The 27,034-nt window shown below is 51.0% G+C and overlaps 1 protein-coding gene across 6 annotated transcripts; it reads right to left on the minus strand.

Moving 5' to 3' along the window:
• On the minus strand, nucleotides 1-25,897 carry IL12RB1 (interleukin 12 receptor subunit beta 1). Of its 6 annotated transcripts, none has more exons than XM_015440862.4 (17): nucleotides 25,747-25,897; nucleotides 23,646-23,705; nucleotides 22,039-22,153; nucleotides 20,995-21,164; nucleotides 17,937-18,076; nucleotides 16,715-16,745; nucleotides 16,169-16,288; nucleotides 14,436-14,518; nucleotides 13,023-13,260; nucleotides 10,850-11,017; nucleotides 9,701-9,838; nucleotides 7,099-7,254; nucleotides 4,799-4,933; nucleotides 3,133-3,229; nucleotides 2,050-2,125; nucleotides 821-999; nucleotides 1-529 (listed from the first exon to the last, which is right to left on the minus strand). In XM_015440862.4, the coding sequence occupies exons 1-17, from the start codon at nucleotides 25,808-25,810 to the stop codon at nucleotides 517-519; spliced, it is 1,983 nt and encodes a 660-aa protein (XP_015296348.3). In that variant the 5' UTR covers nucleotides 25,811-25,897; the 3' UTR covers nucleotides 1-516. The 6 variants fall into 6 exon arrangements, with proteins under 6 accessions (XP_015296348.3, XP_015296347.3, XP_073882468.1 ...); XM_015440861.4 differs by having other exon boundaries at nucleotides 808-999; XM_074026367.1 differs by lacking the exon at nucleotides 16,715-16,745.
• Between the last annotated feature and the right edge of the window lie 1,137 nt (nucleotides 25,898-27,034).

Here is a 27,034-nt window from a genome sequence, read left to right on the forward strand (position 1 = left end):
TCATTTACGATGATTTTGAACAGCTGTGTAAGGTCATTGTCATCACCCCCATTTTATAGAGGGGTGGGGATGGGATGGGAGGACCATCATTTTTTCCACAATGTTTACAGTCCCCTTCCCCCATATGCCTGGATCCTCCGAGCTACAAGACCCCACAATGCTGCAGGGAGCCCTTGAGTCCAGACTCCCCATCCAGTGCTCCTGGGGGTGGATGCCCAGCCCAGGGTCCGGGGATCCATCTGAGTCCCCTTTGCCCCCATTCCCAGTCTATTCTACTCCAGAACAGGTCAATGGCAGGGTCTGCTCCTGCTCCACGGATGCCAGGCCCAGCAGGGTGCAGCAGCTTCTATTTCATGGCAGCATCTAGGGTTCCCCCACAGGATGCGTGGCAACAGGTGCCGGGCAGACAGGAGGCAGGTGCACTAGAGCCTGGAGGAGCTCTGGGTTATCTGGGTCCAAATTTGACTCCTGTGTGTGCTGCGTAGCCTCAGGCGAGTCACTCACCCTCTCTGAGCCTCAGTGATCACATCTGTAAAATACAACAGTTATGGTTCCTTTCAGGGGGTGGTTGTGGGAATTTGGTAGGGAATCATGTGAGTGGATGGAATGGGCTGGGTATGCCATAAGTGCTTAATAACCAGCCGTTGTGATTGAGATAGTCGCTCTTCCTGTCTGTAAGACAAAGTGGATGTTCCCGTTTCTCCTTCAAGCCTCCAGGCCCTGATCTTCCAGGAGGGATGGACATCTAGCCCCTCACCCCCGGGCAGGGTTGCACCCCTGACCGTCTGGCCCACTGGGCCTCAGGACCTTGGCCTTGCACCTGTCTCCATCCTCCAAGGACAGCTGTGTATCCAGGGCCAGCTCAGGGGCACCCTCAGGTAGCTCTGCCTTCTCAAGAAGCTCAGTCCTCTCGCCTTTGTCCCAGGACATCTCCACCACCAGGGCCTCCTGCAGGGATGCCTCTTCCTGGAAGTCCACTGGGTTGATCCACTGCCAAGTCTGCAGAGGGAGGGTAGGGCAGAGTTCTACTTCCTATCCACAGCAGGATGGAACGGACCGGGTCTCTGCTGGCTAAATTCTCTAAAATCCTGAGACCTGGATGGGCGCACTGGCTCACACCTGTCATCCTCGCACTTTGGGAGGTTGAGGCGGGTGGATCACTTGAGGTCAGCAGTTTGAGACCAGCCTGGCAAACATGGCCAAACCCTATCGCTACTAAAAATACCAAAATTAGCTGAGCTTTGTTGTGCACGCCTGTAATTCCAGCTACTTGGGAGGCTGAGGCAGGAGAATCATTTGAACCCAGGAGGCAGAGGTTGCAGTGAGCCGAGATGGTGCCACTGCACTCCAGGCTGGGTGACATTGCAAGACTCCATAAAAAAAGAAATATATATATATATATATATCCTGAGACCAATTTGAGGATGAACTCTGCCTCACTGACCCCCATTCAGCCCCTCTTAGGAAGAGCACTTCCTTCTCTCTTTGGGAAATTTCCCTCCCCTCTTTTCACAGATGGTGTGGCTGACAGTGCAGTGGCCCCACCTCAGCTCTAGCACTGGTCATGTGACCCTGGCCAGCCCACCCATCAGACCCTTCCCTAACCCTCTGGTTCCAGCCATAGGCTCAGGGAAGAGCCTGTGAACCAAGCTGGACCAATCAGTGATGGCCCTGAGACTGTTGCCCTAGGTAATGGGGAGAATGGACACTCTGCTTCCAATCAGAGAAGGCTCAGCATGCCTGGGGGAGAACTCTGAATGGGCAGCTCCGAGATAGACCCCAGTCGCTGGATTCAGCCATATCTAGAAGCCCACTCCCTTAGGATTTTTCCATCAGGTGCCCTTTATAATAAAGCCACTTTGAGTTCTGTTTCTAGTGCCAGGAAATGTACCTCTGCTTGCCTGTCTTTAAAATGGGAAGGGGTTTGGAGCACTGGTTTTGGAGTCCTTACCTTGATGGATTGGGGGAGAATAAAATGAGCTAATGGGTGACCCTTGTCCAGCGTGTGCACCCAATAAAAAGACTTAGGATTAGAAAAGGAGTCCTTACCTCCTTCCCTGCAGGGAACTGAATGGCGGAGCTGGCACAGGGTGTGGGCAGCGGCGGGCACAGGTGCCGTGTGGCCCTGAAGAGGAAAGGGGGACGGTGAGAGGAGCTGAGCATTTTTTTTTTTTTTTGGAGATGGAGTCTCACTCTGTTGCCCAGGCTGGAGTGCAGTGGCGCGATCTCGGCTCACTGCAACCTCTGCCTCTTGGGTTCAACTGATTCTCCTGCCTCAGCCTCCCGAGTAGCTGAGATTACAAATACGTGCCACCACACCCGGCTAATTTTTGTATCTTTAGTAAAGACAGGTTTCGCCATGTTGGCCAGACTGGTGTCCAATTTGTGGCCTAAATCGATCTGCCTGCCTCAGCCCCCCAAAGTGCTGGGATTACAGGCATGAGCCGCTGCGCCCGGCTTGAAAGCAGCTTTCAATCAGACATGCCCACCAGTGTCACCGCCCCTTTCCATGGGAATGACCCAAGGACCCAAAACTTACTACCTTTCCCTAGAAATTTCTGCATAGGATCACTTGAGGTCAGGAGTTCAAGACCAGCCTGGCCAACATGGTGAAACCCTGTATCTACTAAAAATACAAAAGAAATAGCTGGGTGTGACAGCATGCACCTGTAGTCCCAGCTACTTGGAAGGCTGAGGCATGAGAATGGCTTGAACCTGGGAAGAGGAGGTTGCAGTGAGCCAAGATCATGCCACTGCACTCTAGCCTGGGTGACAGAGTAAGACTCCACCTCAAAACAACAACAACAACAAAAGAAAATAAAAGAAAAAAGAAAAAGAAATTTTGCATAAACTGCGCTCTTAATCTGTATGCAATTAAAAGTAAGTATAAATCTGACTGCAAAACCGCTCTCAGTGGCTACTCTCCGCCTACAGGGAAGCCGTGCTCTGCAGAGGCAGTCACGGAGCTATAACTGCTTCTTCAGTAAAGCTGTTTTCTTCTACCTCTGGCTTGCCCTTGAATTCTTTCCTAGGCGGAGCCAAGAACCCAATCAGTGGGCTAAGCTCCACTTTGGGGCTCCCCTGCCTGGCATCATTACCATTGCTATGGTAACAGTAAGAGGTGTCAATTACCTGTTCAGGCCAAGGTAGCCAAGGACGCCCACGAGAAGGATGCTCAGGAAGCTCCCCAGGGAGGCGAAGAAGATGAACCAATCAGAAACCTGCACTTCTGGGGTGGGAGAGCGTGGGTTGGCAGAGGGCTACCTCCTGCCTCTTCCTCAGGGAAGGAGCTGGGAGGGCCCGGTTTCTCCATGAACTTGCTGCTGACCCTGGTGCACATGCCACAGGCTTCTCACTGGGAGACCACAGAACCCACCTGCCCAGTAGCTGTCAAGGAATAAAGGCCTGGAATGCAGGAAGTGTTCAAGACTCTGTAATTCCAGGCCGGGCACAGTGACTCATGCCTATTACCCCAGCACTTTGGGAGGCCAAGGCGGGCAGATCACCTGAGGTCAGGAGTTTGAGACCAGCCTGACCAATATGGTGAAACCCATCTCTACTAAAAATACAAAAATTAGCCGGGTGTGGTGGTGGGTGCCTGTAATCCCAGCTACTCGGGAGGCTGAGACAGAAGAATCTCTTGAACCCAGGAGGCAGAGGTTTCAGTGAGCCGAGATCGCATCATTGCACTCCAGCCTGGGCAACAAGAGTGAAAATCTGTCTCAAAACAAAAAAAAGACTCCGTAATTCCAAGAGCCTACACATAGGGCACATGTGGCTGCCCCTGGACCCAGGCCTGCCTGCCCCACACCAACCCTGACTCTTTTGTTCTCTGGGTTCCAGTTGGTTCTCTTGGAACTGAAAGGACACCGTGGCATGTACAGTGATCATTTGATCTCTGAATCTCTTATAACCATGCACCCCAGACAACAGAGCCTGTGTTGTTCTCTTCCTTCTCCTCCTTCTCCTCCTCCCTCTTCTTCTCTTCCTCTTCCTCTTCTTCTCCTTTCTCCTTCTTCTTCTTCTTCTTTTTTTTTTTTTTTTCTTTTGAGACAGGGTCTTGCTCCGTTGCCCAGGCCAGAGTGCAGTGGTGCGGTCACGGCTCACTGCAACCTTGAATTCCTGGGCTCAAGCCATCCTCCCACCTCAGCCTCCTGAGTAGCTGAGACTACAGGTGTGTACCACCACACCCCACTATTTTTAAAATATTTTTTTGTAGAGATGAGGTCTCACCATGTTGCCCAGGCTGGTCTTGAACTCCTGGGCTCAAGCAATCCTCCAGCCTCAGCCTCCCAAAGTGCTGGGATTACAGGCGTGAGCCACCGCACCAGGCTTCGCCTGCATCCTCCTTATTTTTGCATTGATTTATTTCTTGCTCAATGAACAGATTCCTGCACCTCCCTCCTCCCCAAGAGCCCCCAGATACTTTGACACATCTACCCCCAACCCACGGTGTCAGACCAGGGAGGAGGGACAGTTGTAGACAAGGGCATGGCCAGAAGGAGGCAGAGAAGGCTTGCTGGAGGAGGGAACTTTTGAGCTGAGTTTTGAAGGATGAATAGGAGTTGGACCGTGGGGAAAACAAACATTCCAGGCAGGAGGGAGGGAAGGGCCTGCATGGGCAAGGCTCCTGGAGTGTGAGAGGAAGCTGCAAGAGAAGGCAATGGGAACAGGTTGAGCTGCTGCTTTCTCCTGAGGGCAGTAGGGAGCCATGGAGGGAATGAGGGTGAGGGCAGGGCTGCTAAGATCATTATGGGAAGCGCAGTGCAAATAACTGGGTCCCACCCCCTCCACTCACTGATGCTGAAGCGCTGGGGCTGGCTCCAGGCACCCCTCAGCCACGCCGTGTCTGCTCGCACCTGCACTGTGTAGGCTACACCAGCCCGCAGGTCACTGAGGGTTACTTGGGTCTCTGTGGGCTGCACAGGATGCTCTGCAGTGGGAGAGGCAACCCTGAGTCCTGGGACTCCTGGAGGCAGGGCTTGGACACAGGACCAAATTGAGGACTAGCTAAAACAGGTCCTGGGCTTTCCATAAGACACGCCCACAAGTGTGCCATGTCAGTTTACCATTACCATGGCAACACCCAGAAATTACCACCCCTGTCCATGGCAATGATCCCACAACGCGGAAGTTACCACCCTCATCCTAGATATTTCTGCATAAACTGACCTTTCATTTGCATATAATTAAAAGCGGGTATAAATATGAGAGGTAACTACCCTGCCTGTGGGGTGTTCCCGCTCTGCAAGGAGCGGGACTTCTGCTGCTGCCGTACATGGCCACTTCAGTAAAAGTTTCTAACACCACCGACGTGCGCTTGAACTCTTTCCTGGGGAAAGTCAAGAACCCTCCCAGCTAGACCCCATTTTGTGGGCTTTCCTGTCCCTCATCAGATCCCCCCTCCAGGCCTCGGTTTCCTCATCTGTGGCATGGAGACAGTCATCCCTGCCTGATGAGAGTCCAGCTGCTGCTACATGTGAGGGGCAGCCTCCCATGGATGAACCCAACACACCGTAAGCTCTTGGCTGGTGCCCACCCAGCCTTCTCCAGGGTCTGCAAGGGGTGATCAAGACCCTCAAGTTCAGCTGGGTGCAGTGGCTCATGACTAATCCCAGCACTTTGGGAGGCCAAGGTGGGAGGATAGTTTGAGGTCAGAAGTTTGCAACCAGCCTGGGCGAGGCCGGACATGGTGGCTCACACCTGTAATCCCAGCACTTTGGGAGGCCAAGGCGGGTGGTTCACCTGAGGTCAAGAGCTCGAGATCAGCCTGGTCAACACGGTGAAACCCCGTCTCTGCTAAAAATACAAAAATTAGCCAGGCATGGTGGCAGGTGCCTGTAATCCCAGCTACTTGGGAGGCTGAGGCGGGAGAATTGCCTGAACCCGGGAGGCGGAGGTTGTAGTGAGCTGAGATTGTGCCACTGCACTCCAGCCTGGGTGACAGAGCCAGACTCCCTCTCGAAAAGAAAAAAAAAGAAAAAAACCCCAGCCTGGGCAATATAGCAAGACCTTGTTTCTACAAAAAATAAAATATTAACTGTGCATGGTGGTGTGTACCTCTGTTTCCAGCTACTAGGGAGGCTGAGGTGGGAGGATCGCTTGAGCCCAGGAGGTTGAGGCTGCAGTGAGCTATGATGGCACCACTGCACTCCAGCCTGGGCACAGAGTGAGTCCCTGGCTATAAAATTTAAAAAAAAAAAAGACCAGGCACGGTGGCTCACATCTGTAATCCTGGCACTTTGGGAGGCCAAGACGGGCGGATATAAAAAAAATTAAATTAAATTAAAAAAAAAAACCTGAAGTATAATTCTCTTGTTTTTGTTTTTTGTTTGTTTTTGTTTTTGTTTTTTTGAGACAGAGTTCTCACTCTGTTGCCCAGGCCGGAGTGCAGCGGTGCAATCTCGGCTCACTGCAATCTCTGCCTCCCGGGTTCAAGTGATTCTCCTGCCTCAGCCTCCCAAGTAGCTGGGATTACAGGCATGAACCACCATACCCGGCTAATTTTATATATATATATATATTTTTTTTTTTTTTTTTTTTTTTGAGGCGGAGTCTCGCTCTGTCGCCCAGACCGGAGTGCAGTGGCCGGATCTCAGCTCACTGCAAGCTCCGTCTCCCAGGTTTACGCCATTCTCCTGCCTCAGCCTCCTGAGTAGCTGGGACTACAGGCGCCCACCACCTCGCCCGGCTAGTTTTTTGTATTTTTTATTAGAGACGGGGTTTCACCGTGTTAGCCAGGATGGTCTCGATCTCCTGACCTCGTGATCCGCCCGTCTCAGCCTCCCAAAGTGCTGGGATTACAGGCTTGAGCCACCACGCCTGGCCTAATTTTATATTTTTAGGAGAGACGGGGTTTCTCCAAGTTGGTCAGGCTGGTCTCCAACTCCTGACCTCAGCTGATTGACCCCCCTTGGCCTCTCAAAGTGCTGGGATTACAAGCACGAGCTACCGCGCCCGGACAATTCTCTTGTTTTAAGGGTCTGATAACCAAGGCTCAGAGAGGGACAGCAAGGTGCCCAGGGTCACACAGCAAAGGAGATCTCAGGCTAGGATCCTCCCTTCTTACCCGAGCCACATCTGCACTGCCTCACGTACCTGACACCTGGTTGCTGTCTTCATCTCGGCAGCGGACAACATACTCCTTTAGGACGCCGGGACAGGTGCTCAGCAGGGATGGTGCCCAGTCCACGGACACTGAGTCCAAGCTATGATTCTTCACCGAGACGTGGTGCGGTGTCCCAGCTGCTGAGGCTGCAACCAGTACCATTGTCATAGTAAACGCCAAGAGTGCTGGTCGAGGCCTGGCACAATGACTCGCGCCTGTAATCCCGGTACTTTGGGAGGCCGAGGTGGGTGAGTCATTTGAGGCCAGGAGTTCGAGACCAGCCTGGCCAATATGGCAAACCCCTTCTCTACTAAAAATACTAAAATTAGCCAGGCATGGTGGCGGGCACCTGTAATCCCAGCTACTCAGGAGACTGAGTCAGGAGAATCACTTGAGCCCAGGAGGCAGAGGTTGCAGTGAGCCTAGATGTCGCCCACTGCATTCCAGCCTGGGCGACAGAGCAAGACCCTGTCTTAAAAAACTAAACAAACAAAAAAAAAAAAACAAAGCCCGCCATGGCGACTTATGCCTGTAATCCCAGGACTTTGGGAGGCCAAGGAGGGCAGCTCACTTAAGGTTAGGAGTTTGAGACCAGCCTGAGCAACATGGTGAAACCCTGTTTCTACTAAAACTACAAAAATTAGCCAGGCGTGGTGGTGGGCGCCTGTAATCCCAGCTACTTGGGAGGCTGATTCAGGAGAATCGCTTGAACCCAGGAGGCAGAGGTTTCAGTGAGCCAAGATTGTGCCACTGCACTCCAGCCTGGGTCAGAGAGTGAGACTCTGTCTCAAAAAAAAAAAAAAAAAAAGGAGTGCTGGTTGAGCACTTCCTGAATGCCCAGCCTCCCACTGTCCAGAGACGGGGGTAGCATTGGCCACAGAGTCAGGTGGGCTGGGTTTTAATTCTGGTTCTGCCACTCAGTCACTGTCATTTTCCTTCCCTGGGCCTCAGTTTTCCTATCTATAAAATGGACAATGCTGGCCGGGTGCAGTGGCTCACACCTGTAATCCCAGCACTTTGGGAGGCCAAGGCAGGTGGATCACGAGATTAGGAGTTTGAGACCAGCCTGGCCAACAGGCTGAAACCCCGTCTCTACTAAAGATACAAAAAATTAGCCAGGCATGGTAGCGCACATCTATAATCCCAACTACTCGGGAGGCTGAGGCGGGAGAATTGCTTGAACCCGGGAGGCGGAGGTTGTAGTGAGCCAAGATTGTGCCACCATTGCACTCCAGCCTGGGCAACATGGCAAGACTCTGTCTCAAAAAAAAAAAAAAAAAAAAGGACGATGCTGTTAAGCCAGACAGAATGGCTCACACCTGTGATCTCAGCACTTTGGGAGGCTGAGGTTGGTGGATCTCTTGAACCCAGGAGTTCAAGACCAGAAGACCAGCCTGGGCAACATAGTGAGAGCCTGTCTCTACAGAAAGAAAAAAATTTGCCATCCATGGTGGCATATGCCTGTAGTCCCAGCTACTCAGGAGGCCGAGGTGGGAAGATCACTTGATCCCAGGAGTTCGAGGCTGCAGTGAGCTATGATTGTGCCACTGCATTCCAGCCTAGGAAATAGAGCAAGACTCTGTCTCCAAAAAAAGAAAAATATGAACAATGCCACTCAGAATGTCTTTGCTGTCCACTGAGCTGACCTCCGTATGTCTGGCCTGATGTGCTGCAGGTGCCTCTAAATGTTCATTCTCTTCTCCTGACACTGAAAGTTCCTGCTGAATCCTCCATAGAGATAAACCTGCAGGTGGCTGAGTGCAGTGGCTCACACCTGTAATCCCAGCACTTCAGGAGACCAAGGTGGGAGGATCGCTTTAGTCCAGGAGTTTGAGACCAACTTGGGCAACACAGCGAGACCCTGTCTCTATTTTACTTTATTTATTTATTTTGAGACAGATTCTTGCTCTGTCGCCCAGGCTGGAGTACAGTGGCACGATTTTGGCTCACTGCAACCTCTGCCTCATGGGTTCAAGCAATTCTCCTGCCTCAGCCTCCCGAGAAGCTGGGATTACAGGCACCCACCACCACACCTGGCTAATTTTTGTATTTTTATTTATTTATTTATTATTTATTTATTTTATTTTATTTTTATTTATTTATTTTTTTGAGATGGAGTCTCGCTCTGTCGCCCAGGCTGGAGTGCAGTGGCCGGATCTCAGCTCACTGCAAGCTCCGCCCCCCGACTTACGCCATTCTCCTGCCTCAGCCTCCCGAGTAGCTGGGACTACAGGCGCCTACCACCTCGCCCGGCTAGTTTTTTGCATTTTTTAGTAGAGACGGGGTTTCACCGTATTAGCCAGGATGGTCTCGATCTTCTGACCTCGTGATCCGCCCGTCTCGGCCTCCCAAAGTGCTGGGATTACAGGCTTGAGCCACCGCGCCCGGCCTAATTTTTGTATTTTTAGTAGAGACAGTGTTTCACCATGTTGGCCAGGCTGGTTTCAAACTCCTGACCTCAGGTGATCCACCCACCTTGGCCTCCCAAAGTGCTGGGATTACATGTGTGAGTCACCACGCCCAGCCTCTATTCTTTTTCTTAATTATTTAAAAAGAAAAAATAATGTAAACCTGCAGGTTTGGGTCACTTACCATTGCCCCCAAAGTGGTAGGTGGACAGGACCGTAGACCACAAGGTGAGCTTCTTTGGGTGCGCAGAGGCAAAGATAGTAATGTGGTAACACTTTTCCTGCCCCATTGCCCCAGACTCTCGACTCCAGCTGTAGGTTGCTGGAAGGATAAGCAAAGACCAGGCCATTCAGTAGATTGTGTTCCCACCTCTGCACCTTTGCATTGGCTGTGCCAGCTGCCAGGAACCCCCAGAAAACTCCTACTCATGCTTCAAAGCCCTTGCACCAATATCCCCTCCTCCAGGATCTCCTCTCTGTGCAATGCCCCCAACCCCATCCCCATCCTCCTCTAACCCAGCCCTTACTCCATGGAACCAGGGCTTCTTTTTTTTTTTGAGGCGGAGTTTTGCTCTGTTAACCAGGCTTGAGTGCAATAGCGCGATCTTGACTCACTGCAATCTCCACCTCCCGGGTTCAAGGTATTCTCCTGCCTCAGCCTCCTGAGCAGCTGGGATTACAGATGTGTACCACCATGCCTGCCTAATTTTTATATTTTTTGTAGAGACAGGGTTTCTCCATGTTGGCCAGGCTGGTCTCGAACTCCTGACCTCAGGTGATCCACCTGTCTCAGCCTCCCAAAGTGCTGGGATTACAGGCGTTAGCCACCTTGCCAGGCCAGTGGGGTCAGGGGTTCCGTGTCCAGTTCTGTCTCCTCAGGCTGTGAATTCCTCAAGGAACAGGCTGAGGTTGAGGCTTTCTGGGGCTCTGGCAAGGCCCAGAGCAGGAAGCAGGAGAGTGAGAGGCTACCTGAGCCTCACAGTCCCCTCTTTCCCTAAAGACTCATTAATTTGCCACCAGCATCTCACGAACTGCCACCTTCCCTGGCGCAGTTGAATATTTAACAAACACCTTAGGATGTGAGATTCATTACCTGCAGGTGTGCAATCTGCCTGGAACTGAGCTCAGGATGCCAGCAGGAGGTTCCAGACCCATATGGGTGAGAGGCTCCGAACCTCACCCTGTCCCTACCTCTGTGTGATCTCGAGTAAGCAGCAACACCTCTCTGGGCCTTAGACACCCGCTATGTGCCTTCCCTGCAGGTTTGAACCCACCAGGAGCTAAAAGGGAGGGCACAGAGGAGGAGCAGAGGCAGGCCATTCCAGGCCATTACCCATTCCAGCCGGATCCGGGTCTTGCGGCGCAGTCAGGTTGCAGGTGGCAAGGCTTCCTTCCTGGCCCACGGGCTGCCATTCAATGCAGTACGTCGTGCTCTGAGCCCGGGCTGGCCAATACATAGTGGTTCCGTTGGTTCCGACGCTGATATTCAGAGCCACTGGTTCTGGAAGGAGAAGGGAGAGACCCATCAGACAGTTGCCGTCCCTCTCCCCAGCCCCCTTCTCTGGCTCCTGCAGCCTCTCTCCCACCCTTTCGTCTATACCTCTGACCCTACAGGCCAGGGTGTCTGTGTTTGGCTGTTTCCCTGCACTGGAGGCTGCCTGGGGAGTCACGCACAAAGAGGGTAGCAGATGGCGTTTGTTTTTTTTTGTTTTTTTTCTTTGGAGACGGAGTCTTGCTCTGTCGCCCAGGCTGGAGTGCAGTGGCATGATCTCAGCTCCCTGCAACCTCCTCCTCCCGGGTTCAAACGACTCTCCTGCCTCAGCCTCGCGAGTAGCTGGGACTACAGGCACGTGCCACCATGCCCGGCTAATTTTTTTTTTTTTTTTTTTTTGGTGGAGGCGGGGTTTCACCGTGTTGCCCAGGCTGGTCTCAAACTCCTGACCTCCAGTGATCCACCTGCCTTGGCCTCCCAAAGTGCTGGGATACAGGCGTGATCCGCCGCATCCAGTCAGCAGATGGTGTTTGAATGAGCTGAGTCCTCCTCCAGCCTAACTGCTGTCTCCTTGCCAGGATATTCACCATGAGGGCTTCCTGTACTGCCATTACACCCACCTCCAGCCTTGTAGGCGTCTCCGGCTGCGGCAGATACCTGGCCGCCTACCGCTTGCCTCGCCTGGGCGGAGAGTGAGATGCAAGACCAGGCTCCCCGGCCTGACTGGCCCCACTGGTGGTCTCATGCCAAACTCAGAAGCACGAGCACACACCCACTCAGTCCCTGGGCAAATCTCTCCCACTCCCTCCCGCCAGGGTGTCTGCACGAATGTCAGAGACGGATACTGCTTGCAATTCTGGGGATAGCAACAGCCGTTTATTGAGTACCGACTGCATGTGCCAAGCCAATGCTGAGAATTTTACAGGCACCATTTCACTATGATATGGGACCAGGCTGGATGTGGCAGCTCACACCTGTAATCCTAGCACTTTGGGAGGTGGAGATGGGTGGATCGCTTGAGCCCAGGAGTTCGAGACCAGCCTGGGCAACATAGGGAGACCTGTCTCTACAAAAAATAAAAATTAAAAATTAACCAGGTGGGCCGGGCGCGGTGGCTCAAGCCTGTAATCCCAGCACTTTGGGAGGCCGAGACGGGCGGATCACGAGGTCGGGAGATCGAGACCATCCTGGCTAACATGGTGAAACCCCGTCTCTACTAAAAAATACAAAAAACTAGCCGGGCGAGGTGGCGGGCGCCTGTAGTCCCAGCTACTCGGGAGGCTGAGGCAGGAGAATGGCGTAAACCCGGGAGGCGGAGCTTGCAGTGAGCTGAGATCCGGCCACTGCACTCCAGCCTGGGCGGCAGAGCGAGACTCCGTCTCCAAAAAAAAAAAAAAAAAAAAAAAATTAACCAGGTGTGGTGGTGCACGTCTGTAGTCCCAGCTACTCTGGAGGCTGAGGCGGAAGGATCACTTGAGTCTGGGAGTTCATGGCTGCAGTGAGCCATGATTGCACTCTAGTCTGCCAACAGAGAGAACCTAGCTCAAAAATAATAATAATAGTAGGTCGGTCACGGTGGCTCACATCTGTAATCCCAGCACTTTGAGAGGCTGAGGCAGGTGGATCACCAGCCTGGGCAACATGGTGAAACTCCATCTCTACTTTTTAATACAAAAATTAGGCTGGCATGGTGGCTCACGCTTGTAGTCCCAGTGCTTTGGGAGGCCAAGGCAGGCAGATCACCTGAGGTCAGGAGTTCAAGACCAGCCTGGCCAACGTGGTGAAACCCCATCTCTACTAAAAATGATCCGCCTGCCTTGGCCTCCGAAAGCATGGGGATTACAGGCATGAGCCACTGCACTCGGCTGATTACTGAATTTTTGATATACCCCTAAATTAGGCACTGCTTTAAAATTTTCTGCTTCACTCCTCTCACCCTGGTCTAGCTGAGGCTCAGAGTAGGTGCTCAGCTCTGAGGGGCCCTCATACTGCCCTCCCCACCCAGAGGAGGCACCTGTGTGGGTGTCAGCAGGAATGTGCCACGTCTGGTTTGGGCCAGGACCAAATCGGTTCGAGGAGATGACAGCCACATTGTAGGCAGCACCCGAGAGATAGGGCATTTTCTCCAGGGGCAGGGTCCTGGTGGCCTTGGCCTTACACGGGCAGGACAGCATGTGGAGCTGCAGTTGGTAGGTGACCTCCGCTCCAGGCGCCGGCCCTTGACAGCCTTCTGGAAGCTCCAGCTGGGTTGGCTGTCAGGAGTATGAAAGACAGCTCGTGGGGACCTGATCACATTCATCATCCCATAGGGAGACAGCAGGACACAGCCTACGAGGACAGACTTGGCCAAAGGCCACAGTCGATAACACACATCAAAAATTAAGAAAATAATAAACCTCAATGCTGGCAAAGCTGCTGTGAGACAGCCATTCACCGCCCGCACACATCTAGCTTGGGGGAAGTGAGAAATTGACAAAACCCACTGACATTCAGGAAAAAAAAATGTTTCCATCTTTTAACCCAGTTACCTCAAGCAGAACATTTTTCCTTAGGAAAGGAATTTGAGTTAGAGGAACATAGGAAGTAAAGGATTTTTGCTACAGCCTTATAGTAACAGCCCATTAGGGACCTGGCTAAGACGACTATGGTAAAGTCAATGAGTGGAATATTTGCCAGTTTTGTCTCAACAGAAATAGTCCCTCTGTGCCTCAGTTTCCCTCTCTGTAAAATGGGGCTAATCAGACTGCACTTAATGGGTTGTTTTGGGACTTTTTTTTTTTTTTTTGAGACAGAGTCTCACTCTGTCGCCCAGGTTGGAGTGCAGTGGCGCAATCTCAGCTCACTGCAAGCTCTGCCGCCTCCGGGATTCACGCCATTCTCATGCCTCAGCCTCCCGAGAAGCTGGGACTACAGGCGCCCCCCACCATGCTCGGCTAATTTTTTTTTTTTTTTTTTTTTTTTTTTGTATTTTTAGTAGAGACGGGGTTTCACCGTGTTTGCCAGGATGGTCTCGATCTCCTGACCTCATGATCCGCCCGCCTCGGCCTCCCAAAGTGCTGGGATTACAGGCGTGAGCCACCGCCCCCAGCCTGTTTTGGGACTTAAAGCAATAACCTGCTACCCAGGCAAATGCAGTCATCATTGTCTCCTTCCTGGCCTTCTGGCTTCTGTGCAATTCCCACACACTCTGTTTCTCACACGGGAGCCAGGGAAAGCCTGTGAACATCTGAATCCAGTCATGTCCCTCCCCTGCTCACACACACTCCATGGCTCCCTATGACCTTCGGAGTTAAACCCACAATCTGCCCACTCACTGCCACCTCTACTTCTCTTCCCCCTCCATCTCCCACTTGCTCATCAGCCTCCAGCCTTTTGCCTCCTGCTCCCCATCCCAGGCCACCCCACAGCCCTGTGATAGCCCCGTTACCTGCTCTTTCAGGGTCAGCCGCCTCCTCCCATCCCGGCCCAGCTGCTCCACTGAGAATCTCACCTGAGGCTGTGGGGGATTTTCTGCAATCAGAACCAAACCAACCAGACGAATTGGAAGGAGAGAAAGACTGATGGATGTTTTCTTTGTAAATGATGGATTCTCCACATTCACAAAGTGAGAATCCCTTGCTGCCCCAAATTGCAGGAAAGAGAAAAAACTGGAGGAAGAAAAATTAACACCGTTCGCATCCCCAGGGATAACTGCCACCTGTAATTTCATGTTGTCTAAGGTTTTTTGTTTGTTTGTTTGTTCGTTTGTTTCCTACCGCCCAGGCTGGAGTGCAGTGGTGCGATCTTGGCTCACTGCAACCTCTGCCTCCCGGTTTCAAGCGATTCTCCTGCCTCAGCATTCCGAGTAACTGGGACTACAGGCGTGCACCACCACGCCTGGCTAATTTTTTATTTTTAGTAGAGACGGGGTTTCACCATGTTGGTCAGGCTGTTCTCGAACTCCTGACCTTGTGATCTGCTTGCCTCGGCCTCCCAAGCTGCTGGAATTATAGGCATGAGCCACCTCGCCTGGCCTCTAAGTTTCTCTTTGAATGCAAATATATTACTCCGCATGGTTTTGTTGTTGCTGTTATTTTATAGACTAGAGACAGGGTCTCGTTTTGATTCCCAGGCTTGTCTCAAACTCCTGGCCTCAAACAATCCTCAGGCCTCGACCTCCCACAGTGCTAGGATTACAGGCATAAACCACAGCACCAGGCCTTTCTGCATGATTTGAAACCCTCTCACTCATTTCCCTGTTGCCCAGGGTCAGGGCAGCAGCCATTTAGTACACCCTGCCACCTGCAGGTGACATTGTCCTTGAGACACTGTGAGGTTCAGCCCGATGATTCTCACTTGATAAAGCTCTGTAGTGGGTGGAGTGCAGTGGCTCATGCCTGGAATTCCAGCGCTTTGTGAGACCAAGGCGGGACGATCACTTGAGGCCAGGAGTTCGAGACCAGCTGGGCCAGCATGGTTAAACCCCATCTCTACTAAAAATAAAAAAAATCAACTGGGTGAGGGTGCGGTCACCTGTAGTCCTACCTGGGAGGCTAAGGCAGGAGAATCACTTGAACCCGGGAGGCGGAGGTTGCAGTGAACCAAGATTGCACCACTGCACTCCAGCCTGGGTGACAGAGCAAGACACTGTCTTAAAACAAAACAAAAAACCCTAAAGTGAGTGCAGCAAGACCAGATGCCACATTGTCAGGGTTTGAACACCCCTTTCTCCCTCTGCCTTATTTCTAACACTTACCACCTCGTTTCCAATACCTGCTGCCTTATTTCTTTTTCCATCTTATTATTATTATTATATTATTATTATTATTATTATTATTTTACTTTTTGAGACAGAGTCTGGCCCTGTTGCCCAGGCTGGAGTGCAGTGGCGCGATCTCCGATCAATGCAACCTCCACCTCCCGGGTTCAAGCGATTCTCCTGCCTCAGCCTCCCTAGAAGCTGGGATTACAGGCATCAGCCACCACGCGCGGCCCCATTTTATTTTATTTTTTAGAGATGGGGTCTCACTATGTTGCCCAGGCTGGTCTCAGATCACTGGCCTCAAGTGATCCTCCCGCCTCAGACTTCTGAGTAGCTCGAACTACAGGGTGCACCACCACCTCCAGCTGCTGCCTTATTTCTAACACTTGCCCCTGTTCCTGTGCCCAGAGTGATCTTACCAGGGGGAACACACACAGGGCTGCTCCACTTGCTCCAGGAACTCCCCTGGCTCCCCAGCCGCCGTCGTCGGAGCTGGAATTCCTGGGCCACATTCATCTCCAGGGGACAGAGGCAGGACTCTGGGGAGAAGCAGGTCAAACATCAGGCTGTAAGAATTGTCCAGGACTTGGCACCAGTCACTTAGCCATCATGCACTTATCGAGCTCCAACTGTGTACAGAGCCATGTGCTGGGTCCTGGGGGCTCAGCAGAAGCAGGCCAGGCCCTGTCCTCTTAGGGCCTCCAGGATCACCCACATACATCCCTGCCCTCAGTTCAAGTCCTGGCCATGGCCATCCCTTGGGTCATGACCTTGGCCAAAGGCTTCTCACCCCCTGCAAGTCTTGATTTGTTTCCCCACTTGGAATATGGAAATAATCCAATACTGAACTATGAGGCAGGGTAAGAGGCATACAAAAAATTCAGCATTGGACCTGGCATACAGTAGGAGCTCAATTAATGCCAACTTGTTGCAGCTGTTGTTGTCATTACTATTATTATTCTCACCAGTATCATCATCCTGAGGTCCGCAGTCGCCCTAGAATAAGAATGTATTCATATATTGTTTTGCATTTTAATGCTGAAAAATATTTGCTGTTTTACAATTATTTATTTATTTACTTATTTATCTGAGACAGGGTCTCACTCTGTCATCTAGACTGGAATGCAGTGGTGTAATTATGGCTCACTGAAGCCTCAACCTCCCAGGGTTCCGTGATCCTCCTGCCTCAGCCTCCTGAGTAGTTGGGACTACAGGCACGCACCATCACACCTGGCTAATTTTTGCATTTTTGGTAGAGACAGGGTTTCGCCATGTTGCCCAGGCTGGTCTCAAACTCCTAGCCTCAAGCAATCCCACCCCAACTCGGCCTCCCAAAGTGCTGGGATTACAGGTGTGAGCCACCACACCTGGCTAAATTTTTTTAAATTAAAGACTATACCTTCAGGGATTATTTCTATAGTTAATTACTAGAGAACTTTCTCTAGGTTCAAACCTTCTTTAGAAACATATAAAGCAGTAAAAAATTATTATAACTAAATTTTAAAAATTAATAATTATTTTTACTAAACACAATGTGGGATCCTGGATTGAATCTGGGAACAGAAAAAAGACATTCCTGGAAAAATTGGTGACATTCAAATAATGCCTGGAGTTTATATAAGATATTAACATTTAGAGGAGTTTGGGTAAGGGGTATACGGGCGTTCTCTGCACTAGTTTATAAAGTAACATTTCTGAAAATTGAAGATTATTCCAAAAGAAAAAAATTATTTTAAAACATTTTAGTGGGAGCCAGGCGCAGTGGCTCTTGCCTGTAATCCCAGCACTTTGGAAGGCCAAGGTGGGCAGATGACCTGAGGTCAGGAGTTTGAAACCAGCCTGGCCCACATGGCGAAATCCCGTCTCTACTAAAAATACAAAAATTAGCTGCGCGTGGTGGCAGTGCATGCCTGTAATCCCAGCTACTCGGGAGGCTGACACAGGACAATCGCTTGAATCTGGGAGGTGGAGGTTGCAGTGAGCTGAGTGCCACTGCACTCCAGCCTTAGCGACAGAGCAAGGCTCCGTCTCAAAAAAAAAGAAAAAAGAAAAAGAAGAAACCACCTGAGGGGCTAGAGTGGGGGTTGGTTGGGAGCGGGGACAGACGCAGTGATGGTGAGACTGATTTGAGGGTGAAGGTGCCCTGGAGAGGCCCGTGTCCACCCTGGACTTGGGAAATAAACTCACCAACTTCCATGAGCTGCTGGGCGTCCGGTGCCGGAACTGCACCTCAGCACCAACCTGGTTATCCGGGGTCTCCCACTCCATACGCAGCTGCCCAGCCAACTTGGACACCTTGATGTCTCCCAGAGGAGGCTTATATTTAACTGGAAGCAGAGGCAAGGATTGGCGAGGGGCAGCCCACACGTATGTCAGTTAATGGGCCCTGAAAATCTACCCGGTCCAGGGTAAGCAACTGAATCCCTAAATATGAATTAGCGAACACCTTGCAGGTCCCAGCTAAGCCTGGTATACTATGATTCAAAGAGTCAAGATTTATACACAAGCCACATATGGTGGCTCATCCTGTAATTCCAGCATTTTGGGAGGCCAAGGCAGGAAGATCACTTGAGTCCAGGAGTTCGAGACCAACCTGGGCAACATAGGGAGACCCCCCATCTCTACATAAAAATTAGCCGGGCATGGTAGTTCATGACTGTGGTTCCAGCTACTTAGGAGAGTGAGATGGGAGGATCACTTGAGCCTAGGAGGTTGAGACTGAAGTGAGCCCTGATCGCACCACTGCACTCCAGTCTAGGAGACAGAGGGAGACCTTGTCTCTAAAAAATCAACAAATAGGGCCGGGCGCGGTGGCTCAAGCCTGTAATCCCAGCACTTTGGGAGGCCGAGACGGGCGGATCACGAGGTCAGGAGATCAAGACCATCCTGGCGAACACGGTGAAACCCCGTCTCTACTAAAAAAAATACAAAAAACTAGCCGGGCGAGGTGGCAGCGCCTGTAGTCCCAGCTACTCGGGAGGCTGAGGCAGGAGAGTCACTTGAACCCGGGAGGCGGAGGTTGTAGTTAGACGAGATCGCACCACTGCCCTCCAGCCTGGGTGACAGAGCAAGACTCTGTCTCAAAAAAATAAATAAATAAAATTAAATTAAATTAAAATTTAAAAATAAATAAATAATTTTTCATAAAGATTGATACACAGGATCCTGCTAGTGAATATATCTTTAAAATATTAACACCCATTGCTGGCAAGGCTGTGAAGAGACAGGTACTTTTGTGAATTGCTTGGCAGAGGATAATTGATTCTGACAAGCAATTCACAAAAGTGCCTGCTTTTGAGGGTGATCTGCCCGCCTCGGCCTCCCAAAGTGCTGGGATTACAGGCATGAGCCACTGTGCCCAGCCAATTCTTTTTTTTTTTTTTTTTTTTTTTTAAGAACTCTCAGGGAAATTGTACTTAGTTTTTAGATCCATTTCAAGGAACCTGACCTAAGGAGAGACATAAATTAGCATAAATTAGTCTTGCTGCACTGTGGCCATACCCTGCCTGATTCTTTATTATATCATTGTATAAATTTAAGAGGTATGATGGTTTGATGTACCTATCCATAGTGAAATGATTACTACAGTAAGCAATGTAACATATCCATGGCCAGGCACAGGGGCCCACGCCTATACTCCAAACACTTCGGGAGGCCAAGGCAGGAGGATCATTTGAGCCCAGGAGTTTAAGACCACCCTGGCCAGCATAGCAAGACCCCATCTCTTAAATATATATATATATATACATATCCATCACCTTCCATAATTACTTTTTTGGTGTGTGATGAGAGCACCTAATTTTTTTTTTTTTTTTTTTGAGACAGAGTCTCACTCTGTCACCCAGGCTGGAGTACAGTGGCATGATCTTGGTTCACTGTAACCTTCATCCCCCAGGTTCAAGCGATTCTCCTGCCTTAGCCTCCCAAGTAGCTGGAATTACAGGTCCCACCACCACACCCGGCCAATTTTTGTATTTTTAGTAGAGACGGAGTTTCACCATGTTGGTCAGGCTGGTCTCGAACTCCTGACTTCAGGTGATCCTCCCACCTTGGCCTCCCGAAGTGCTAGGATTACAGGCGTGAACCACTGCACCTAGCCCTAAAATCTGTTATTGTAGCAAATTTTCAATATACAATATGCTATTTTTAATTATAGTTCTCTACTGTACATTGGAACTCTAGACTTATTTATGCTGCGTAACAGCCAATTTTATTCCTTTGACCTACATCTCCCCCATTTCCTCCTTCTCCCCATCCCCGGTAACCACGGTTCTACTTTTGGTGTCTAGATATTCGACCTTTTTTTTTTTTAAAGATTATACATGTAAGTGAGATCATGCAATATTTTTGTTTCTGTGCCTGGCTAACTTCACGCAGCATAATGTCCTCCAGCTTTGTCCATGTTGTGGCAAATGACATGATTTCCTTCATTCTTTTATTTTCTTTTTTTTTTTTTTTTTTTTTTTTTTTTTTTTTTTTTTTTTTGAGACAGCGTCTTGCTCTGTCACCCAGGCTAGAGTACAGTGGTGTGATCTCGGCTCACTGTAACCTCTGCCTCCCAGATTCAAGCCGTTCTCCTGCCCCAGCCTCCTGGGTAGCTGGGATTGCAGGCACGTGCCACCACACCAGGCAAATGTTTTGCCTTTTTTGTGTGCGTTGCTATTGTTTTTTAGATGGAGTCCCGCTCTGTCGCCAGGCTGGCGTCCAGTGGCTCAATATCAGCTCACTGCAACCTCTGCCTCCTGGGTTCAAATGATTCTCCTGCCTCAGCCTCCCCAGTAGCTGGGACTACAGGCGTGCGTGGCCTGCACCTGGCTAATTTTTGTATTGTTAGTAGAGATGGAGTTTAACCATGTTGGCCAGGATGGTGTCTATCTCTCTACCTCGTGATCCGCCCACCTCAGCCTCCCAAAGTGCTGGGATTACAGGCGAGAGCCACCGCGCCCGGACAAATACATGGTGTTGAGTCATGAGAACAGATATTCAGAACCCAAGCAGCTCCTGGTAGCATTATGGACAGCAGAGAGAAACCAGAAGCAGCCTTAGTGCCCAGGAATAGGGGATTGGTAAGAGGACCATGAAAGACTGCTTTGTCACAATAGTGTTTGTGTGACACTACATGAAGTGACAATGGCTAGTAGTATCAAGTCCCTTGCCAGGGGCCAGGAATTCCCCTCCAGCTCCAGCCTTGCAGCCTGATGGCCTCTGGGTATAAAAGGGACAGCGGGGAGAACAAGGTGCTAACCTGACTTGTAGAGCTGCAGGGTCACCTCAGGAGATTTCTCTGTCCGGTTCCTGGCCCAGGATTCCACCCAGAGCGTGACGGTGTGCAGCACAGACACCCCGGCCTGGTCGGAGAACTGCAGCCTGGTGGCTGAGCCTGTGGCGAAGTAGCAACAGCGCCCAGAGCTAAGGCTGCAGCAGGAAGGAGCGTGTCAGTGCCGAGTCTGGGGTCCTGGTGGACCCCACAGCCGACTTTGTGCATCAAATCCCGGCATCATTTTATGGGTGTTTGTTTGTTTGTTTGTTTGGAGATGGAGTCACGTTCTGTCGCCCAGGCTGGAGTGCAGGAGTTCAAGACCAGCCTGGCCAACATGGTGAGACCCTGTCTCTACTAAAAAATACAAAAATATAAAAATTAGCAGGCACGGTGGCGTGTGCCTACAGTCCCAGCTACTCAGGAGGCTGAGGCAGGAGAATCACTGTAACTCGGGAGGCAGAGGTTGCCATGAGCTGAGATCATGCCACTGCACTCCAGCCTGGGCAACAGAGCAAGACTCCGTCTCAAAAAGAGAAAAAAGAAACAAGTAAGTAGATGGATGGATGGATGGATGGATGGAAGGAGGGAGGGAGGGAGGGAGGGATGGATGGATGGATGGATGGATGGATGGATGGATGGATGGATGGATGGAAGGATGGATGGAAGGAAGGATGGATGGATGGAAGGATGGATGGATGGATGGATGGATGGATGGATGGAAGGATGGATGGATGGATGGGTGGGTGGATGGATGGATGGATAGATGGATAGATGGATGGATGGATAAGTGAAAGGGTAAAGAAAAAAGGACTAAAGAGACCCTCATGGCCACCCACCCTGGGATGCCTACCCTCACTGACCACCCCCCACCACAATCCTCCAACCCTCTCTTCTTAGATGAGAAACAGAAGCCCAGGAAGGAGTGTTGACCCAGCCAAGATCACGCATCCGAGAGTAGGGGCACCAGAGGGGGTTGGAGCAAGAGTGGGATGGTGGGTGAGGGTTTAGGAATGGTAGAGGGGTCCTCACCAGCACCGCAGGAAGTGGCTGACCCCAGCTGTGGGACCCTCATACTGCCAGGAGCACTCGTAACCAGCGCTGGATATCCGATAGCAGCTCAGGTCCCTAGGGCCCGAGGCTGAGCCTGGAAGACATCCTGTAGGCTTGGGAACAGACCAGAGTCTGGAGGGGTCTTTGTGCCCAGGACAAATCTTTGTGATGCTTACATCTTTCAGTGTCACCTCAGCCTAAACCCTCCCTGCGTCCTTCCTACCTCATCTCCCGCCATCTCTCGCCTCAACCTATTCGGAATCCTCAGCCTTCGAACTCGTCCTCAAAGAGGCCTCAAAGAGGTCCTGCCACCTCCCTCTCTATTCCTCACCCTCCTTCTGGTGTTGTTTTTTTTTTGGGGGGGGTGCCCTGGGCCCCAGCTTCCCTCCTCTGGTTCTTCAAAACACATCATCACATGCAGTATAGACATGTGTTTGCCTGTTGTCTATCTCTTCCACTAGGCTGTGGTCTTGGGAAGTCAGTTGAGCTCACAGCCCCCTATGTCTAGATCCATGTGCGCACATAGAAGGTGCTCAGTAAATCGTTATCAAACAAGAGAATGGACGGTGTGTCTGCTCAGTGTCAGACCCTTTGCAGGGTGCATTATGAGCATAAATGTTCCAACACTATGTCTGGGCGTGATGGCTCATGTCTGGAATCCCAGCACTTTAGGAGACTGGGGCGGGTGGATCACCTGAGGTCAGGAGTTCGAGACCAGCCTGGGCAACATGGTGAAACCTCGTCTCTACTAAAAATACAAAAATTAGCTGGTTGTGGTGGCAGGCACCTGTATTCCCAACTACTTGGGAGGCTGAGGCCGGAGAATGGCTTGAACCTGGGAGGTGGAGGCTGCAGTGAGCTGAAATCAGGCCACTGCACTCCCACCTGGGCAGCAAAACAAGACTCTGTCTCAAAAATAAATAAATAGGCCAGGCGAGGTGGCTCATGCCTGTGAGCACCCAGCACTTTGGGAGGCTGAGGCGGGTGGATCATGAGGTCAGGAGATCGAGACCATCCTGGCTAACATGGTGAAACCCCGTCTCTACTAAAAACAATACAAAAAAATTAGCCGGGTGTGGTGGTGGGCATCTGTAGTCCCAGCTACTCAGGAGGCTGAGGCAGGAGAATGGCGTGAACCCCGGAGGCAGAGCTTGCAGTGGATCCAGATCATGCCATTGCACTCCAGCCTGGGCGACAGAGCGAGACTCCGTCTCAAAAAGAAAAAACAAACAAATAAAAAAATAAAATAATAAAATAAAATAAATGTTCCAATAATTTATTGGGGGGGGGGCTTCAAAATGCTTAAAAGGTACTTTCTCCCATGTACCGACCAATCTGAACGGACATAGACACCAGCCCTGAGACCGTGCTAGGGAAGTGATGAGGTTCAGAGAGGCAGCTGGTTGCTCCAGGGCACCTTGAACCTGTTGAGAATGGGCCAGCAGGTAGTGGGGTGGGGGCTCCCAAGACCACAGGCGGGGCTGGGTCTTCGGCCGGGTGGCAGAGGCCATGGGAAGGGCTGCTGTGGATGGGGTCAGGTAGAGCCCTACATAATCCTCATCCAACAATGAGGAACTGCTCCGAACCTGAGTCTGCATCCGAATATGGTGGGTCCTGAAAACAGCACTCACTGGTTCCGCAGGCAGCTGCAAAGGCAATGAAGACATAATGACATCCCTGGCCTTGCACTGTGTGGGGAGAAGGGCTCGGCCTTGGGGTCTACACCCAAGTGATCATCAGCTCTCCCTCCCACCCACCTTCCCATCTATGCACCCACCTACCACCACTCATCCATCCATCTGCCCATGTATTCATCCACCCATCTACCCATCCATCCATGTATTTATTCGTCTATCCACCATCTACCCATCCATCCACCCATGAATTCATGCATCCAACCATCCATCCATCCATCCATCCACCCACCCACCCACCCACCTACCCATCCATACATCCATGTACTCATCCATCCATTCACCCATCTACCCATCCATCTATCCAATCATCCATGTATTCATTAATCCATCCACCCATCTACCCATCCATCCATCCACCCCACCATCCACCCATCCACCCATCTACCCATGTATTCATCCCTCCATGTATTCATCCATCCATCCACCCATCTACCCATCCATCTATCGGTCAATCCATGTATTCATTCATCCATCTACCTATCTACCCATTCATCCATCCATCCACCCCACCATCCATCCATCCATCCACATATTAATCCATTCATTCATCCACCCCACCATCCATCCACCCATCCATCCATCCATCCATGTATTAATCCATCCATCCACCCCACCATCCACCCATTTATCCATCCATTCATCCATCCATCCATGTATTCATCCATCCATTCATCCATCCACCCCACCATCCACCCATTCACCCATCCATCCGTGTATTCACCCATGCATCCATGCATTCATTCGTCCAGTATCCATTCACCCAACCGTCCATCTATCCATCTACTCACCCATCTATCCATCCATACATCCATGTATTCATTCATCCATACACCCACCCATCCATCCATTTATCTACCTACTGATATATCCAACCAGCCACACATCCATCCATCCATCCATCCATCCATCCATCCATCCGTCCATCCATCCATTCATCCAACCATCCATGTATTTATTAATTCATCCATCCATCATTTACCCACCCATCCACCTGTCTATCCATTCATCCACCGTCCTTTAGTCCTCAGAGGTTGAGATGCATATTTGGGAGATACTCTCAGGAGGTCCCCCCAGCAGGAAAGAACAGTAAGACCAACAGTCTGGAGGGCAGAGAGAAGTGGGGGTGTGCCTGGGGTGGCACCAGTGTCTGAAGCCAGCATGGGGAGAGACAGTAGAGGGTGCATGGCAAGGAGAGGCCTGCCAGGGCTGGCCCAGGCAAGCACACTTGGCCCACTAGCAGTTGGGGCAATAATTTATAACATTTCTCCAGGAGGCAGCGACCTCCTTCAGCCACTGGGACCCTGTCTCTGTAAAAAGTACGCGCCAAAAAAATTAACCTGGCACAGTAGTGTGCGCCTGCAGTTCCAGCTGCTCAAGGAGCTAAGGCAGGAGGATCACTTGAGCCCAGGTGGTCAAGGATGCAGCGAGCTATGATCAGGTCACTGCACTCCAGCCTGGGCAACAGAGTGAGACCCTATCTCAATAAATAAATAAAAAGGGTATATGGAAGGATGTGCATAGGTTATATGCAAATACTTCACCATTTTATATCAGGAACTTAAGCATCCTTGGATTTTGGTATCTGCAGAGGGTCCTGGAACCATTGCCCCATAAATACGGAGACAACTGTATACATTATATTATGTATGTCTATCTATTGTAAACGACATACATAAGATACTATACCATGTATACCTATTAGATACATACTTGCTTTTCATTCATTCCTTCCTTAGTTTTTTTTCTCACTGAACTCAGGGAGGTGGTGGAAAAGATTTAGTGCATTTCACAGAAGAGAAAAATCAAGATCGGAGGAAAGATGTCTAAGTTCGATCCCAGAAGCCATGACTACCCATCTCCCATTTGACAGCAGGAAAGACTGAGGCACAGAGAGATGAAACCAACCCACACAGCAGGCCCACAGCTCTCCACACATACACGTGTCTCCCCCCGGCAAGACGAGCTGCCGTGCCAGGGTCGGGGGACTCACCACCCTGCCTGGATCGCAGGAAGAGGAGGAGGAGGGGGACCACCCAGGTCACCAGCGGCCCCATTGGATCCACGCAGAGCCCCACAGCCCCAGGGGAGCCTCTCTGCCACCTGCGAGGTTCAGCCACCCCGTCCCCACTCCGGAACACATTGAAGCTGAACAAGGGAAAAAGACCAAAAAAAAAAAAAAAAAAAAAAAAAAGTGAGTGTCACAGCCCATCCCTAGTGCAAGTCAAAGCGAAAGAGAAACCCAGGAAGTCAGCTTCGTGGTGGTGGTGATGGTGGTGGCCACAGACTCACCTTTGGAGCAAGTCAGGGTTCTAGGGGTTCTGCCCTGCTGGCCCCAGACCTGAACTGAACACCCAGATGCCAGCCCCATGGGCCACCTGTAGTTCTACGCACTTGACCAGGTCCCTGGCCCTCTCTAGCCGATTTTTTTTTTTTTTTTTTTTTTGAGATGCAGCCCTGCTCTGTCACCCAGGCTGGAGTGTGGTGGCATGATCTCCACTCACTGCAACTTCCACTTCCCGGGTTCAAGCGATTCTCCTGCCTCAGCCTCCCGAGTAGCTGGAATTACAGGCAACTGGCACAACACCCGGTTAATTTTTGTATTTTTGGTAGAGATGGGGTTTCACCATGCTGGCCAGGCTGGTCTCTAACTCCTGACCCCAAGTGATCCTCCTGCCTCAGCCTCCCAAAGTGCTGGGATGACAGGCGTGAGCTACCGTGCCCGGCTGCCAAATTCTTTTTTTCCTTCTTTTGAGATAGAGTCTTGATCTGTGACCCAGGCTGGAATGCAGTGGCCCAATCACGGCTCACTGCAACATCAACCTCCCCAGGCTCAGGCCATCCTCCTACCTCAGCCTCCCCAGGAACTGGGACTACAGGCATGCACCACCATGCCCAGCTAATTTTTGCTTTTTTTTTTTTTTTTTTTTTTTTTTTTTTTTTTAGAGAGGGGGTTTTGCCATGTTGCCCAGGCTGGTCTCAAACTCCTGGGTTCAAATGATCCATCCGTCTTGGCCTCCCAAAGCGCTGGGATCACAGGCGTGAGCCACTGCACCGAGTGGCTCGCCAACTTCTGAGTCTGAGACTCAAGAGCTGAAGGAGGGCAATGTTCTTGGATGGCCTGAGTTCATCCTTCCAACAAATTGTTACAAAGAGCTTGCAGCATGCTGGCTACTGGCCCCCCAAAATGCCCACCTCCCCATATGCCAAGCTCCAGTTTTGTGCACCTGGACTCACCCCTCTAATCCCAGCACTTCAAGAGGTTGAGGTGGGAGTATCAC

This window comes from Macaca fascicularis, chromosome 19 (assembly GCF_037993035.2).
Source record: "Macaca fascicularis isolate 582-1 chromosome 19, T2T-MFA8v1.1".
NCBI lineage: Eukaryota > Metazoa > Chordata > Mammalia > Primates > Cercopithecidae > Macaca > Macaca fascicularis.